Source organism: Amia ocellicauda, chromosome 23 (assembly GCF_036373705.1).
Source record: "Amia ocellicauda isolate fAmiCal2 chromosome 23, fAmiCal2.hap1, whole genome shotgun sequence".
Taxonomy (NCBI): domain Eukaryota; kingdom Metazoa; phylum Chordata; class Actinopteri; order Amiiformes; family Amiidae; genus Amia; species Amia ocellicauda.
The window spans coordinates 15,850,677-15,866,086 of NC_089872.1; the positions used below are offsets into that span (position 1 = coordinate 15,850,677).

The window sequence follows — 15,410 nt, forward strand, 5'->3', positions numbered from 1 at the left end:
TGGCTAATTAGTGAAAATGTGTGTCGAATAGTCAATAACTTACTGGCAGCAGTGTTGCCAAATGAACCATGTTACACAATATGGTCTTATATTTCATATTATATGTAGATATATAGTTCCTTACTTTGGTGCTTACAATACGCACTATCCACCCCCCATCTAAATATGTGGAGAACAACTAGATTTCAGTGAAAACAGAATTCTGGGTAATTTACGTATGGTAAAAACATCGCACGGTATTACCCTGTAAATAATAGAGTAGTGTGTGTATTTTAGCAATACAAATATTGAATGTCTTGTTTTTGTGTAGCAGTCTAAGTTTTATTCATTATTGATTTGTATATAATGGTAAATAGACTCTATATACAATATGGAATTAATTAGTGCGCCCTCTTGCATAACATATAATGAAAAGTCATTTTTTGAGGCTAAACAGCTGTGTCCAGTCAATGGCTTCTGCGTCCATAAAAAATATATTATCTCAATGAAGCTTATGAATGAATTCTGCCATCTAAATAGCACTTGTTTGTGGAAATATAGAAAACTGCCTAAGATTTTGCAGGGCTTAAAATAGCAAGGTGGAAGAGCAAAGCAATATGCACATTATAATACAAGCTACAGAGATGGGCTTCGGAAAACAACTTTCAATTACAGAATGAGAATATGGAGTTCCTCATGTTGATACATTATTTTTTAAAATACATTTTGCTTCAATAAACACAATTTAATATGCTTTTTGAAACAAATCATTACAGCATCTCCTCTGTTTTACCATATGCTCGGGTTGCTAATGTTTCAGCTTTTAAGTAAGAAGGCTATTCAGTTGAACAGTATCTGTTTCTTGCTTTCCGGGTTGTTTAATTTGATATATAAATGCTATTTTGATAATGTAAAGCTTTCTCTTATTGATTTGCACCGATAATACCCAGTTACTCAGAGAAACAGATGCTTTACCTTGTGAATAATATTTGTGCAATATGCTGTTCTTTGCACAACAAAATGAAATGGAAAAGACCTTTAGGTAAACAATGATTTATCTCGCTGTGTGGAATATCTTTTCAAAAATGAACAAAAATAAAACTGAAGGAGATTAATAGAAACTTTAGTTATCTTACGCTTGAGGTCAATGCTACAGGTAAGCCACACGATTTCAACCATTATGATGAAAGTCATTCTCAGTACTTGTATGATCTCTACTAACAACCATTAATGTCAGTAGATTGGCACTGGTGCATATTTACATAAGGCAAGTCCAATATTTATATTAGTAAATGGTTTACGTTACAGATCTTTTATATATATATATATATATGGAAGTTTCTAGGTCACATATACTTTTCAAACATATTCAATGGGATGTGTTTTAAAACTGTAACCAGGAGAAGCCGAACGTCACTTCAAGCCAAACTATTTTATTTATTGAAAACAAAATCTTTAATGCAAAGCAATTAATTCAATTCCTCCTACAACATGTTTGAGCAAAGAACAAAAGGACAAACATGTTTTGTTCAGTTACAGGTGGGTCAAATGAACAAATGAGGGAGGCAGGGAGATATTATGAGTTCTAGGGAATTGAAAAGCTTCACAGATGCTCAAGGTCTCCAGAATGCAATTCAAGGACTGAGAGAATTATTTATGTTTTGCTTGTTTGTCTTTTTGGGGTTTTTATGTTTTGAATTCTGTCATTTAAATTAATTATATTCATCCTGTCTTTGTTTTTGTTGTTTATTTGTAATACATTGACAATAGTAATCCTAGATAAGAGAACATTTGATACATACAAAAAATATACTAACACACACATAAACATATTTTATATTTAAGATAAATGCATATAAAAAATGTTTTATTTCCAGGTTAGGGTGAACAGTTTACACCTCAAAACCTAAACTAGCCACACCGTGTATTTCAGAGGTGATTCACAAACTATGTGAACTCCTTTCATGGCTTTGTCAAATTTAGTTTTGATCCCCAGACAAAGTGAAGAGAGCAACGGATTGATTCTGATCTTCCTGCTCCCAGAGATCTGAAGATTTATTTTACATTATCAAATTAATGCTAATTATGTTTTTAAGTGAGCTTGGTTGAACACATGCAGATGGGAGTTTCTAAACAACAGAAAATATGTATTTGCAATAAGTCTAGTTTTATTGCAAACCCTCACCAATGGCTCCTGCAATTGATTCATTGAAGCTTATTCTATACGAAAGCTTGTTTCCAGAAGATGTTAGTAATTTCAATTCTTTCATCTAATAATAAGGACATCACTATCTGCTGCAAATAATACGTTTTGAAAAAGGCTCGAAGGCATTTTAATCTTGCTACTTTTGCTATCCTGCATCAAAGCTGAAATTATGGATCTGGAGTTCATGTATATTTTATAAAAAGCCAGAGTGCATACATGAACGGATGACACAGAAGTATTGCCTTGAAGCACAGTGTGATAAGACAAGCCCAGAAAAAATAATGCTACACTTTGAAAGGTAACCTTAAAATGAAATTATTAATAAAAATAGTAGAATTTATCATTAAAAAAGCCATTTTTCTTCTTTTTTAATTGGGCCATACACATACCAGAAAAACTCAAATTCAAAACACTTTCAATTTAACAATTAACCACAAATATATAATAAGTAGTCCGACAATGAGTAAAACTAAATTATGGATTATGGGAGGTTTGAATCATGATATAGACATTTCCAAGAGTGATTTGCTTCCTCAAATTGTTTTATCATTGAGCAGCATGCAATCGAGAAAAGAAAACAATAAAATTAATGAATACGATATTAAAGATTTCAGCTACCAGTGCCATAAAACAGTAAGATTATGGTCGTGTCATACTTCCTCAACGGTTATCTAAATCTCTTCATGTATCTAAATATAATGGTTTCTCTTTAACCATATTAACTCACAGAGGCAAAAGTTATGCATACAGACAGCCGTCACTGCTTTCAAATCTGTTACAGTAAGACAGATTTGTTTACGATCGAAACTCACCTCAGTGTCCCCCCAATAAGATCTATTGAGAAAAGGGACAAGGAGACATGTGCCACAGATGAGCCCAATTAGTTAAAGTTGGAATTTAAAGTGTCTAAATTATATAACGTGAATTGTGTATGTATACAATATGCAATCACACTGTGCATAACACAATACATACAGGTTTTCACATTGAGCATTTTAAGCTGACGGTGCTCAGTGTATTGTATTCAGAGAAACAAAATGATGAATATATATAATAATTAATTATATTACATGACAAATACCTACTTAAAACACTTATCTATGAGTTAATTAAGTAATTGATATCTGTTTTAAGAAGGTCATTTTCATTTCATATAAAGTCTATTGACAATCATTATCAAAGGCTTTCATGAGGAAGCAGGTTTTTAATTCAATTTAAAAATAATTTCATATAACCACTGTGTAAAGGATGTGGCACATTTCACTGGAAAATGTGCAGCCCTCATTCACATTTCAATTTTTCCAATAAATGCTGATCACAATCTTTTGTCTCTACCCTTAAGGGGCTATAATATTACATTAGCTTATACTGCAAATGAAGGATATTGTGATTTTATTACATTTGTTTCCTTTCACTAGAGGTTCTTTGTCTAGGACATAGAATTTGACATATTTCCCTGCATATTTTCACATTGTATGTGCAGATTGCATTTTTGCCTGCAAGAGCAGTTTTGTTTTCATTGCCAGGATTGGAAATAGCAATGCATTTCAGACAATACGCTTTTTACTGAATATTTGCTACCGATTCTAAACCCACTAAATACACTTCAAGTCTGAGAATAAAGATTGAAGATGTCTAGTATTCAGTTATTAATTTTACATTCAATGAAAAACAACCTTCAGACAGTAATTCAAATAGACCAATTTCATTAAATGTTTTTTCCTATCTCTTTCTTTCTACACTGTAGGGTCTTACCTTGTTTTTCCACCATTAAAAAGAAAGAAATGTATGGCGTGCCACATTATGCAGGATTTAGATGTCAGTGACCCTGGATATTAATTATTCTTTTTGAAATTACACTTATCTTTAAATTAAGAAGTACATACAACTCACAAACCGGTGAAAAAATAATCTGCAGGGTGTTCACTTAATTTCTGCTCTGTGAAAATTGACGCAGCCAGGCCGCACAGAATCTTCTTTCCCCACAGAGAGCACAGCAGGCGCTCAGTCTTTTACTGCCTCGTTCAGCTATAACTTTGATACACTAGTAGTATATTACCCTACCAACAGCAGAACTGACACATCAAGTGTTCCTCTTAGTATAATTTATTAAAATGAACCTCCAATAAATATTGTGATAGCGAGAACAAATCAGCAGCACTAATGTGTTTGTTGTTCGTATTCCCCGTACAAACCCATCGGAATATTTTAGAGGAACTGCAATTTCTGCTCTCCTCTTCCTTATTCTGCCCAATTTCTGATTTAAGATATAGCTTTGAATGAAAAAAGGTAGCTGCTATTAACAGGAGAGGGACACTTGTACAAACATGCTCACTGTAATGTTTCCTCCAGGCAACTGGCTCTTTCACCCCAGGCCATGTTCTTTCTGCGAGATTACGTGCGAGTCTTCTGAGTCATGGGCCTGTTTGGTTAGCACTTCATTCTTTACTATTATTTCTCCTGATCGGGCCTGCTGGGATGCAACAGCTTTTTACTTTGCACACTGTTGCCAAAGGCGAGCTAAGAAATTGATGAATTGGTAAGAGCTACGTATTGCCTCAAACCAAGGAGCCAAATGAAGACTAGGTTATTTGAGAAATGACAGGTAGGCCGAAGCGAGTTTTGGTTGTGACCACATACTCTACAGTGCCATCAGATGTATTTGGAGATGGAAACCCTTTCATTTAGGAAGAGTTTATGCAATGGCTCCAATAAATAAGATTTATTTTGGACATGGGAAGACTATTCTCTGTTAATATTCTGAGAATCGGTGGTTGTTGTTTTATCCTCTGTATTTATAGATCATTTGTTTACATGCCATTTTTAGTTTTGCATTTGGTGAGCTGATTTAGTTTGTCACTTCCCTCTTTTGATAATCCTTTCACAGTGTAATAATTAAGGTATTTCCTATTTCCACAGTCTCTTCATTAAATTCTTTACTTTTAACAACATTAATAGGTTTAGCACTTCATGTATTGTTATTTCTAAGGTATTTCCAAATTAGTTAAGGCTAATGTGATAGCTGTACAACACTGACACTCAGAACTTTTCAAGGGTGTTTCTTTGACAAACCTTATTCCCTTAAAAAAAAAAAGAATAAAAAAAAACTTTTTAGTAATAATTCCTCTAGCTACTTCCCTTCACATTGCCACACTTGACCACCCACCCACGCATACAAACAGATGCAGACAAACGACAAACATACAGTCAATAGAAAATACTTCATAAATAAATAAATAAAGAAACAAACAGACAAATAAATAAACTAGGAGCAAACCAACAGATGAACCTGATATGGTATTGATTTTCCTGCCCTGCTTCTTTCCCCCCGTTTTTCCTTCCATAGTCCAAGACCATATCATAGCTCCTCTGTTTTACGATACTGTAGGCTTACAGATACCCCCGATGGGGCATTGTAAAACAATACAGACTTATTTAAGGCTATTGCTCCGGCAAAATAGGTCTATATATTTGAAATAAAATAATTACTACCCATCTCTATAGCACTTTGTTCCAGAAATTGATGAAACTGTCAAACAGGAAACAAAGCCTAATAGCTTTTTTGAGGCACCTGAGGATTTGAAATGCTCCAACTTTCGCTTGGTTTTGTTGTCAGCCACAGGCGGTAATTACCAGTGACTTTGTTAATAATTCTCTAAAACTGTTATTATGTACCTGCCTTAAAAGCTAAAGAAACACAGAAAAACCCATTTATAAAAATGATTACAAAGAGGGACTTTCACATTTGAGGCATGTTTTAATTGGAATGGGATTAACGCCCCCTTGAAGTCAATATGTTTCCGCACAGATTTCTGATAATCATTTGCTGCTTATATACTGAATTTTTCACTGGCACAAACTAGCAGCAAACATATGTTTCTACCAACAATAGAATTGAATTACTTTGTCGTTAACCTCCGTACATTATAAATTAATTGACCGCATATAATGGAGCCAATTATATAAATATATAATATTGCTTTTTAAATATATTGTCATTTATATTGGTATAACAGTTAAAAACATTTAAAAACATTATACGTGTGTTTTCAGAATTCAGAGTATTCTCACTTTGTTGTGTGTTTGGCTGCATGGTACACAACCTTATGATGATCAAATCAAGCACACACTAATCTCCCATATGTGTTGTGATACTGTTGTGTTGTGTTGAGTCATATGTATACAGAGTATGCTATACATTTTTGTAGTCATCCGATTATGTGATATATGAATTTAATCCTGAATGTGTTCAGAAAATATCTCCTTAGGGTTTAAACCATAAGACATTATATCCTCCTTTACAGATGCCCAGGCCATTCGTTCAGTGGTAAATTTTGCAGCCCAATCCCCTTTGTTGCTCACAACAATGGCTCCTCCTCCGCCATGGACCCTCTCCCCCATGTATTGGAGGGATACTTCAGCAGCCTGACCTGCAGCTTTGCCTGAATAAAAGCAGGAAAATGGTGGAAATGTGTTAGAGATTTGAAAACAATCATAAAAAATACAAAGATACAAAAAGGCTAACTAGATAGGACAGTACAGACATTTGAATATATTGTGTAGATATTTTAAACATGTAATTTATATGGTTTAGGTATTTATACTTAACCATTTATTTGATCAGACGAGCACAAGCCTTGACATATCCTGTTTTTCAATCTTTTTCTAAACTCGCAACCCGAGGAAGGGTCTCTATGCCTTGTGATTAAACTCCTCAACTCTGTAATAGCAGTTATAAAACAAAGCGGGAACAGGATATTATTTCAAGCCACGTCTTTCATCACATTTTGGTTGCTGCAAGAATATAAAGCAGAATAAACATAAATGTTACCTCCGCTATCAAAAGAGACAAAATTTCCACTCAGTCATTACAGGGAGACATTCAAACAGGCTTAGTTGACCTGCACTGACACCGACTCATTATTTACCATCTAACACACAGCGTTTCGCCCAAATACCTGTTTCTCTCTGGCAACAATTAAAGTGATTGGCAATTCTAGAAATAAACTACCCTAACATTTGCATTTATTTAACCTATTAGTTAAATTCAAAATTGAATGTGTTTGTGGCTTAAAGCAAAGCAAATAACTGAAGTACAGGCACAGATCCACCTCAAAAACAACAATGTAGCACAATGGATATCGGGATTACAAACAATAATATTAAAAAGCTAATTTCCTAAAGCATACGTATTCAGGACTGCATGGCTTCTGATAGATCTTATTTTCAATCATTTGTGCATTCATGCCTTCGTGATCTGTATTTCAGTAGTGCTGCTTTTTTAAACCTCATTATTAGTTACAACACGCATCTACACCTTGTTTTCCACAACACAGAAACAAATTACACACATGATTGTTTATAGTCTAGCCTATATTCATAATGCATTGTGCTGTGGATATAGTGTGAATTTAATTCAGTAAATGTGAAAACCGTCTAATCAAACCAAATGTGCAACTTACACAATTATATTACAATAAAATGTATAGAACCATTGCTACATGATAACTGACTGTCACCGGAGCCGTTATGTCTGCTTAGGCATGCAAAAAGAGAATTTCATTACAATTAACTCTCACTGTATAAAGCATGGCTGGGGAATTTCACATTGAATGGGACTTAATCCAACCCTGGTCCCAAAACTACACCACCACAGGCACCAGGGTCAACAGGTTTGCAAAAAAGTCTCCCTGTACATTTTGGCAACCGGGTTTTAAACTAGTGCTGAATTTGATGGATAGCCATGCATATAACAACAATCTGCTTATGTGATTTTATTTCCCTTTGTCAGCATTGTGTTTCCTGGTGGGAAGCTAATTTTGAATTTGCTCGTGCCCAGCTCCACAGGAAAGTATTTAGTCTTTTGAGAAGTTCGAAAGGAATTTTTCACCAGATGAAATGGACTTCGAAACTCCTGTGTTTTTAATGGCACAAACTTATGGCATAAACTTGGTGCAGCTGTAATCAGGCTAAAACACACAATGGTTCACTGAAAAATGGATAACAGTGAGGCCATTATGAAAATGTAGGGTGTATACATTAACCTGGGTTGGAGTGAATGCTATGATTAATAATAATATTAATAATGTATGTATATGTGCTTAGAAAGAGTCTAACTGTAAGTACTGGCAGAAGAAAGGGGAATAGTGGATCTATAGCCTCAGCGGTCAATCAATGCCTCGATGCAGCAGGGTTTAATAATGGTCAGTCCTACACAGAGAAAGCCAGGCTCTGTGAGGATTTTCCCATTGATCTGTGTCCAGTGGGTCCCTCTGTGGGGTTTACTGCAAGAGCACTAAGTCACAGAACCAGTTTATCACACTGGTGATGAAAGCAAACTCTGAAGCGTTTGTGTCGTGCTAAAGACCTGACACCGGCCAGTTGTCCAATAAGTGAAACAACACCGCCGAATTGAGGACATTTAGCGTGTTGTGCTGAAATTATTTTCATCACAGTACAGTTTGGGAAAAAAAAAAAAAAACTTCTGAAGTTCTTAAATTCATTAAAGCTTCTTTAAACAAGTTGGATGTTTTTTTGGTGTTTTTTTGTGATCTTACACCATCTGTGCCTGAAGCCAAGTAGAAGTAGACCTCTAAAATCACATATACATATTTAAAGGTAATCTGTGTCTTTTTAACACTGTGGGATTGTAGGTCACCGATTTTGTAAACAATGTAAGGTTTTTAGATTGGCACAAAGAACCGGTGTGCCTAAGCATTATTTTAACCAATGCTGAGAGGCATTTATGTTCCTTCAATCTACTGGGAACTTGTCAAGCTGTGAGAAGCAGAGGGTAAAAGAAAATGAAGCACTGCATAGGGACACAGCCCAACAATAGATATGGTTTGATTTCCTTTATCACTGGGGGTAATAAAGACCTCAGGTGCTTTGATCCACTTTTTCCCTTCTCTTACATATTTCTATTATGACAAAATGAAACGTGAAATGAATGCTAATGACATGACTTTTATTTTTTTTGCTTTGAACGCATAAACACCATATTTTCAAAAGAAAAGCATTGTACTGCCTAATTGGCATTGTATAAATGTCACTGTTAAACAAACACAAGCTCTCTCTCTCTTCTTGAACAATGCGCACTGAACTACTAACTACAAACCTCCAAGCACATGAAAATGCACAAATTACAAATAGCTGTTTACGAAAGATATTCAGGTAAAATTTTGGTTTACAGCTTAATGGTGGGACAGACTACAGTATTGATCATTTAAATATGAAAATCTCAATAAATATGGTGGGAAAATATAAATAAGTAGAATTCCTGAGGTTGTCAGGAATCCAGGGAATATTTGCTTTGTCTTGCTATGTCCTTGTTTTAGTTTTTTTTTTACAGAGGATTATGTTTTCTGTCAGACTTTTAAAAGTATAACGATAGAGATGAATTGTCGTTCCCAGTTTACATCACTTCTGTGATATCACTATCTGTTCTCCCATATGTACATCTGTCATGAGTGTACTTGCCTATCTGCTGTCAGAGAGGAACCAATCCCTCCTTCAGAATTAAATATGCACTTCAAATGTCATTCAAAAAATACAGATCATTGAGGCCAAACAGAGTTACTTTCAAATCATAATAGTATACATGTGTATACTATTTATTTTTCTGCCAATGCAAGCCTTTCTAGGCTTGCCAAGTCAAGCAATCGATTCCTGATTGCTAATATCAAATGCAATGCCAATATAACTTTGGAATGAAGTCAACCTTCTGTTTGAGATCCCTCGTTCAAAGTGAGTGAACTCTCCACCCCTCTCTGTAAGCCTGGCTCAGCTAACATCATCTCCCCGAGAGACCCTCCCTGCAGAGAAAATGGACCTGATATTTGAGCCTTCCAAATTCGTAATGTCTGAGTACTTTTGTGCTATACTTTCCTGGACTGTGATAATGGCAACTGGTTGGTAAATGCTGACAAGGGGATAGGAAGGCAAAGTTGTTAGGTGCCATTTTCTTTCTGACACATATTATATGTAGGGAAATCAAGACTAAAAAATATATGTTGTTATTCTGATCAAAACTTGTGTGTGTTGTAGATATTTAGCATTTTTCTACTCCGATGCATAAGGCAACTTTGTGTTGCAGCTGTTTGGTAGTTTGGTGTGATGCCTGTACATTTTTTATATCCTGTGGCACATAAACCTTCCTAACACGGAGGTACTTTAGAATATAATTAAGAATAAGTCACTAAAGTATATGAGCAGCTCATGCCTTTCCCAAATATGTTGCATGCTTCTCAGCAGTTTGTCCATTAGCTCTTTACATCAACACATGATCTAATTTTTCCAAGGCCTTACTTAGCTTCGGGATATTTTTACTCCAAAACAGAAGCTGTTAATTAACAATTTAAATTATAAAATGTCTTTAATTAACGAAAGCTATTGAGGAAAAAGAGAAGGCAAAAAGGACTCATTAACTATTCATTTTAGCATTCCTATTGTGAAATTTCCGTAATTGACAGCACATTTGTTCCAAATCGCTTTCAATATTAAATCTCAAACCTGACAGTGTTCGCATCTGGTTCTGTGAGGGAAAATAATTAAATTTAATAATAATGCAAAAACACAGCAATCCATCATGTCACAGTTGCATGGAGAACACAGAATTACTGGCCGAACGCCAATGGAATATATCTATAAAGTGTGCCAATTATGTTGCCATAATATATTTTTAGTCCCTCCGCATGGGAAGATGATTCCGAATCATCAGTCTGTATCTTGCAAATTGATAATAAAAACAAACGTCCCTCTGAGGGTTGAACATAGTATACTTCATGGTGTTCAATTTGTTAGGCGATTTGTATTGCAGTGTTAGATTTCAGTCAAGGTGCTCTGACTGTGGAAACCATCAGACAACCACATATCAATCTACTACTTGAGCTTGAAATAAATGGATTAAATCCATCTAAATATCTTGTTAATCTGCTTTCGCTTTTCCCAACTGGTTTCGATCCAAACAAGCACACAGGCTAATATTCACTATCTGTCCATCATTATAATATTCACTGTCTATCACTCCGCAACGATAGTGTTTTTTGCATTTGAATTCTTCTCAAAAGCCCAAAGCAGATAAGTCCATTAGTCATCGACTCTCAGCGAAGCTATTTTTAAACCCAGGCTTTCAGCTGTAACAGAAACGGGTATTCGTTAACAATGGGGTGATTTCTAAAATTCACCTTTTCGACAAGTGCTCACTCTGCTTTCACAGGAAACCACGGTGACTACAGTTAATTGTAGCATGACTGTCATGGCAATGCTAGCCAGATAACTCCAGCCAACACTTGTATTTAATAAAAAAAAAGAAACAAGAGGAATATAGAAAAAATCCTACGATACATATATAATAATAAATTGATCATTATTAATAATATATTTATATACATTTTCCAACAGTTCTTGAGTGGTGTGTCAGCCTCTTACTTGCATAACAAACCAGATACGATTGTTTGCGACATAAAACACATGCATTCTGATAGATATTCACTTCCACACAAATGCCAGACACCATGGTATGATCACTACCTTGTTCCATGTGGAAGAGAATCAGTCTCGCCAGCGTCACTTTCATAATGGACTCTCCATGGCCGGTACAAGACACTGCTCCACTGTGATTGTCTGCATACCCGCCGGAGCCTGGTTTCAGGAGAACAAACACTGTGAATATCAAATCTGATGACTGTATATTTAAAATGTCATTATCTGTTAATATGTCTCTAATTGCATTGTTTTAATCAAACTCCCTTTTGTCGTGCTATACTCAAACAATAGAAACATAAATGTTAAATGAGATACTTAACACGGAATGTGATTAAGATCCAATCACATCAGAAACGTTGATCAGCTTATCAAAAATCAGAAATCGTTCATCGTCTTGCAATCTTTTCTGAACTATCCACACATTCATATCAAGGTGAGGGACTGCCTATTTATCAAAATCTTAATTTGTAACTTGCAAAAACTTGGTGTTGTCATATACGGTAAAGAGAATATTTTGCCTTCGATTTCTTTTCCTCACATTAAACAATGCTTTTTCATGTGTGTCAGTAAATGTCAGGTCCTGATGTGAGCACATTTTCTGTGTACATCCTTGGCTGCTAGGAGACAGCACCAATATGATTTGGTATGTTGGCACCATGTCAAGATCTGATGGACTGTTCTCTTATTATATAATGATTAAATACAGTCACAGCAGCAAAGCACACACATATTTATGTATTTTAAAAATCTAATGAAATACCAAAGAACATTGATTCAAATGAAGTGTGGAAATACTACAAGTGTACATTACTAAACTGCTAGTCTGCTTACTTTAATTAGGTTAGTGTCTGCTCCCTGACCCTGCTCAACCTAACAGGTCCCCGGGAGACTTTATCTCAGTAGGAGCTGTGGCTTAAATAAAGTTAAACAAAACGGAAGTAAATGTACAATTCAGTGGTAATACTCATGAGATAAAATAATGTGTATAGGTCAATGTATATAGTGCTATTTTAAAGTAAACAAAATAGTGCTCAATGTGGTTTGAAAATTCAAGTGAAATGCAAGCCATCAGTATTCACATATGGTCTATAGGTTTGGATTATCAATCTTAAAGTCTTCAAAAGCCCCCTCCGCTTTAATGTTTTCATCTTTCCCAGCTTAAGGCACTGCACACTTGTGACATTCAGCATGTACAATCACAGTTGGTTAGCTTGAGTCAACCAGGGTAGGTCAAACATGAAATGAAATTGGCTTGAGCAGATTTTTCACACAACATTTCAGTGACGGATTGCGCAGTTTTATCTCTGTGGGTAGCAGACCGGCAGAACTGTATGAATTTGTTTCAAGACTTTAATTACCAGCAGGAATTACAGCAGCCAAACATAAATAAGTTTGTGTTATATATATATATATATATATATATATATATATATATATATATATATATATATATATATATATATATATACACACATTTGTATTATTTCATAATTTTTTAGAAAATAAGTATACAGTTAGGTCCATAAATATTTGGACAGTGACACAATTGTCATCATTTTGGCTCTGTATGCCGCCACAATGGATTTGAAAGGAACAAGTCAAGATGTGCTTTAAGTGTAGACTTTCATCTTTAATTTGAGGGTAGTTACATCCATATTGGGTGATTGGTGTAGGAATTAAACCCATTAAACCCATGTGGTCCCCCCAATTTTAGGGGCTCAAAAGTATTTGGACAAACTAACATAATCATGAATTAAATAGTGAGTTTCAATACTTGGTTGCAAATCCTTTGCAGTCAATGACTGCCTGAAGTCTGGAACCCATAGACATCACCAGATGCTGGGTTTCTTCCCTGGTGATGCTCTGCCAGGCCTGCACTGCAGCTGTCTTTAGTTCCTGCTTGTTCTTGGTGCTAAAATCCATGAGGATTCTAAACTCCATTATTAGGATTAACACAGTCAAATTACATGTTTTTATAAATACATCAATTCATTATCTTTGATTTTCATGTTCCCTACCGATAATGGGTGAATCTCCCACCCTTCCAACCATTTTATTTCTGATCCCTCCTGTGGAAGTGGCACAGGCTACGTTCCCATCGCAGTCCACAGCCACAGCGCCTACGGTGTCATGATCCCTGTAAGAAGGCAAAACCTCAGCATATAGGGCTCCAGACTTGCTTTCAACAGGTCAAATCTTAAATTAAATGCACCCCTCAGATACAATACATGTGCAGTCATCATTAAACATACATGAAATAAGGTTTCAATAAAAGGTCCAGGAAAAATTGTAAAACAAATGTAAAATAATTTGTATGATGACAGTATTTTCACTTGTTGTAAAAAACACAAGATACAAAAGCTTTTCAGGAAATTATTTCTAAAATTGTATTGTATGAAGTCTCTCTCTCACAATATACTACTCACTTATTATTTATCTATTTACATTGCATGGGCAAATTCATGAAGCAATATTATTTTTAAGTTTATTATTGAAGGCTTGTTTGTGGTAGATTAATTATATCTTCCCTGCATCCCCATGGCTTCGGGGAAGGTAGTAAAGGCTGGAATGATGAGAGATTTGTAAAAACAACAACAACAACAACAACTGTGTATTAGATAATACAAAGATTAATATTGGTAAAAGTGAATAATAATAAGTTTCTACTTCCTGGAGGCATCTGACTATGAGTTTCATTCAACTTACATAAATACAAAGCAAATTAATGTTTTTTAAACACACCAGTAAATATTATAGTTTGAAAAAGCACATACTTTTAAAAACACAAACAATTGAAATCACTGAATTACTTTAAACAGTTTTTAAAAAGCTAACTCTTTTGGGCATTTTCCACTTACTTGACAAAATAACTTGAATTTGAAAGCTATAAATTGAGTTGGAATGATGTGAAAGGTTAGAAAGTTCAGCAGCAGTAAGATCTGAATGTGAAATCAACAGTTACAATGAGCAGATCTTCGAGGGAATAAATAAAAGGTCCTTCAGTATAATGAGGTGGTAAATAAGATTATTTTTATTTCGACTGTTGGTATTTCACAAAACAAAAGCTATTATTTAATGTCGGGAAGAGCACTCAAATACGTAACAATTTTGATAAGGGCATTTTGATAATGGCTGTCTTCTAAAGGGTATTAGAAAAAAAAACTGCATTCCTGCTGTTGTATCACAAATGACCCATCACCACCAGCTAGTACATAATGGGGCGAAGCGAGGAAAAGGCTTAAAAAGGGTTCCATGCATATATGGACACACAGGCTTCATCTCAGGCTAGGTTATACTAAGGTTAAGCATGGCTTTGGCAAGAACTCAAACATGGGGAAATTAAATTCTCACTACACATGGTTCAGAAAGAAAACAAGAGTGAAAAGCTAATGCCAAGCTTACAAGGAAAGTAAGTTAAAGTTAGCACATTTGGGAATATGGGCTAGATTTTTTTTTTTTTTTTTTTTTAAAGAACCTGCATAAATATGTGATTCGCATTCATTATGTTTCAATACTATATTTTATGTATTGATTTATTTACTGACACACAGCAGCAGGTGAAACTTTGAAGTATAGGTTCCATATTTATTAAATGCCCAGGTTTAAATATATAACGTTTCCCAAGGCAATCTGGACTGAGGTAGGAATGACACTTCTTTATGACACCATTTAAAAACTACCATTTAAAAATGGGACTGGGAAGTTACATGTAGTTAACAATCTAAAGGGCTAACTTTAA

General features: G+C 35.0%; 1 protein-coding gene across 3 annotated transcripts in view; it reads right to left on the minus strand.

Moving 5' to 3' along the window:
• Positions 1-3,279: 3,279 nt before the first annotated feature.
• LOC136719153 (isoaspartyl peptidase/L-asparaginase) overlaps positions 3,280-15,410 on the minus strand; it is a 145,984-nt gene continuing 133,853 nt past the window's right edge. For all 3 annotated transcript variants that reach the window (XM_066697003.1, XM_066697004.1, XM_066697005.1), the window contains 3 exons: positions 13,690-13,808; positions 11,717-11,827; positions 3,280-6,627 (listed from right to left, as the gene is read on the minus strand). In XM_066697003.1, coding sequence (XP_066553100.1) covers positions 6,419-6,627; positions 11,717-11,827; positions 13,690-13,808 — 439 coding nt within the window. In that variant the 3' untranslated portion in view covers positions 3,280-6,418. The remainder of the gene's footprint in view (positions 6,628-11,716; positions 11,828-13,689; positions 13,809-15,410) is intronic.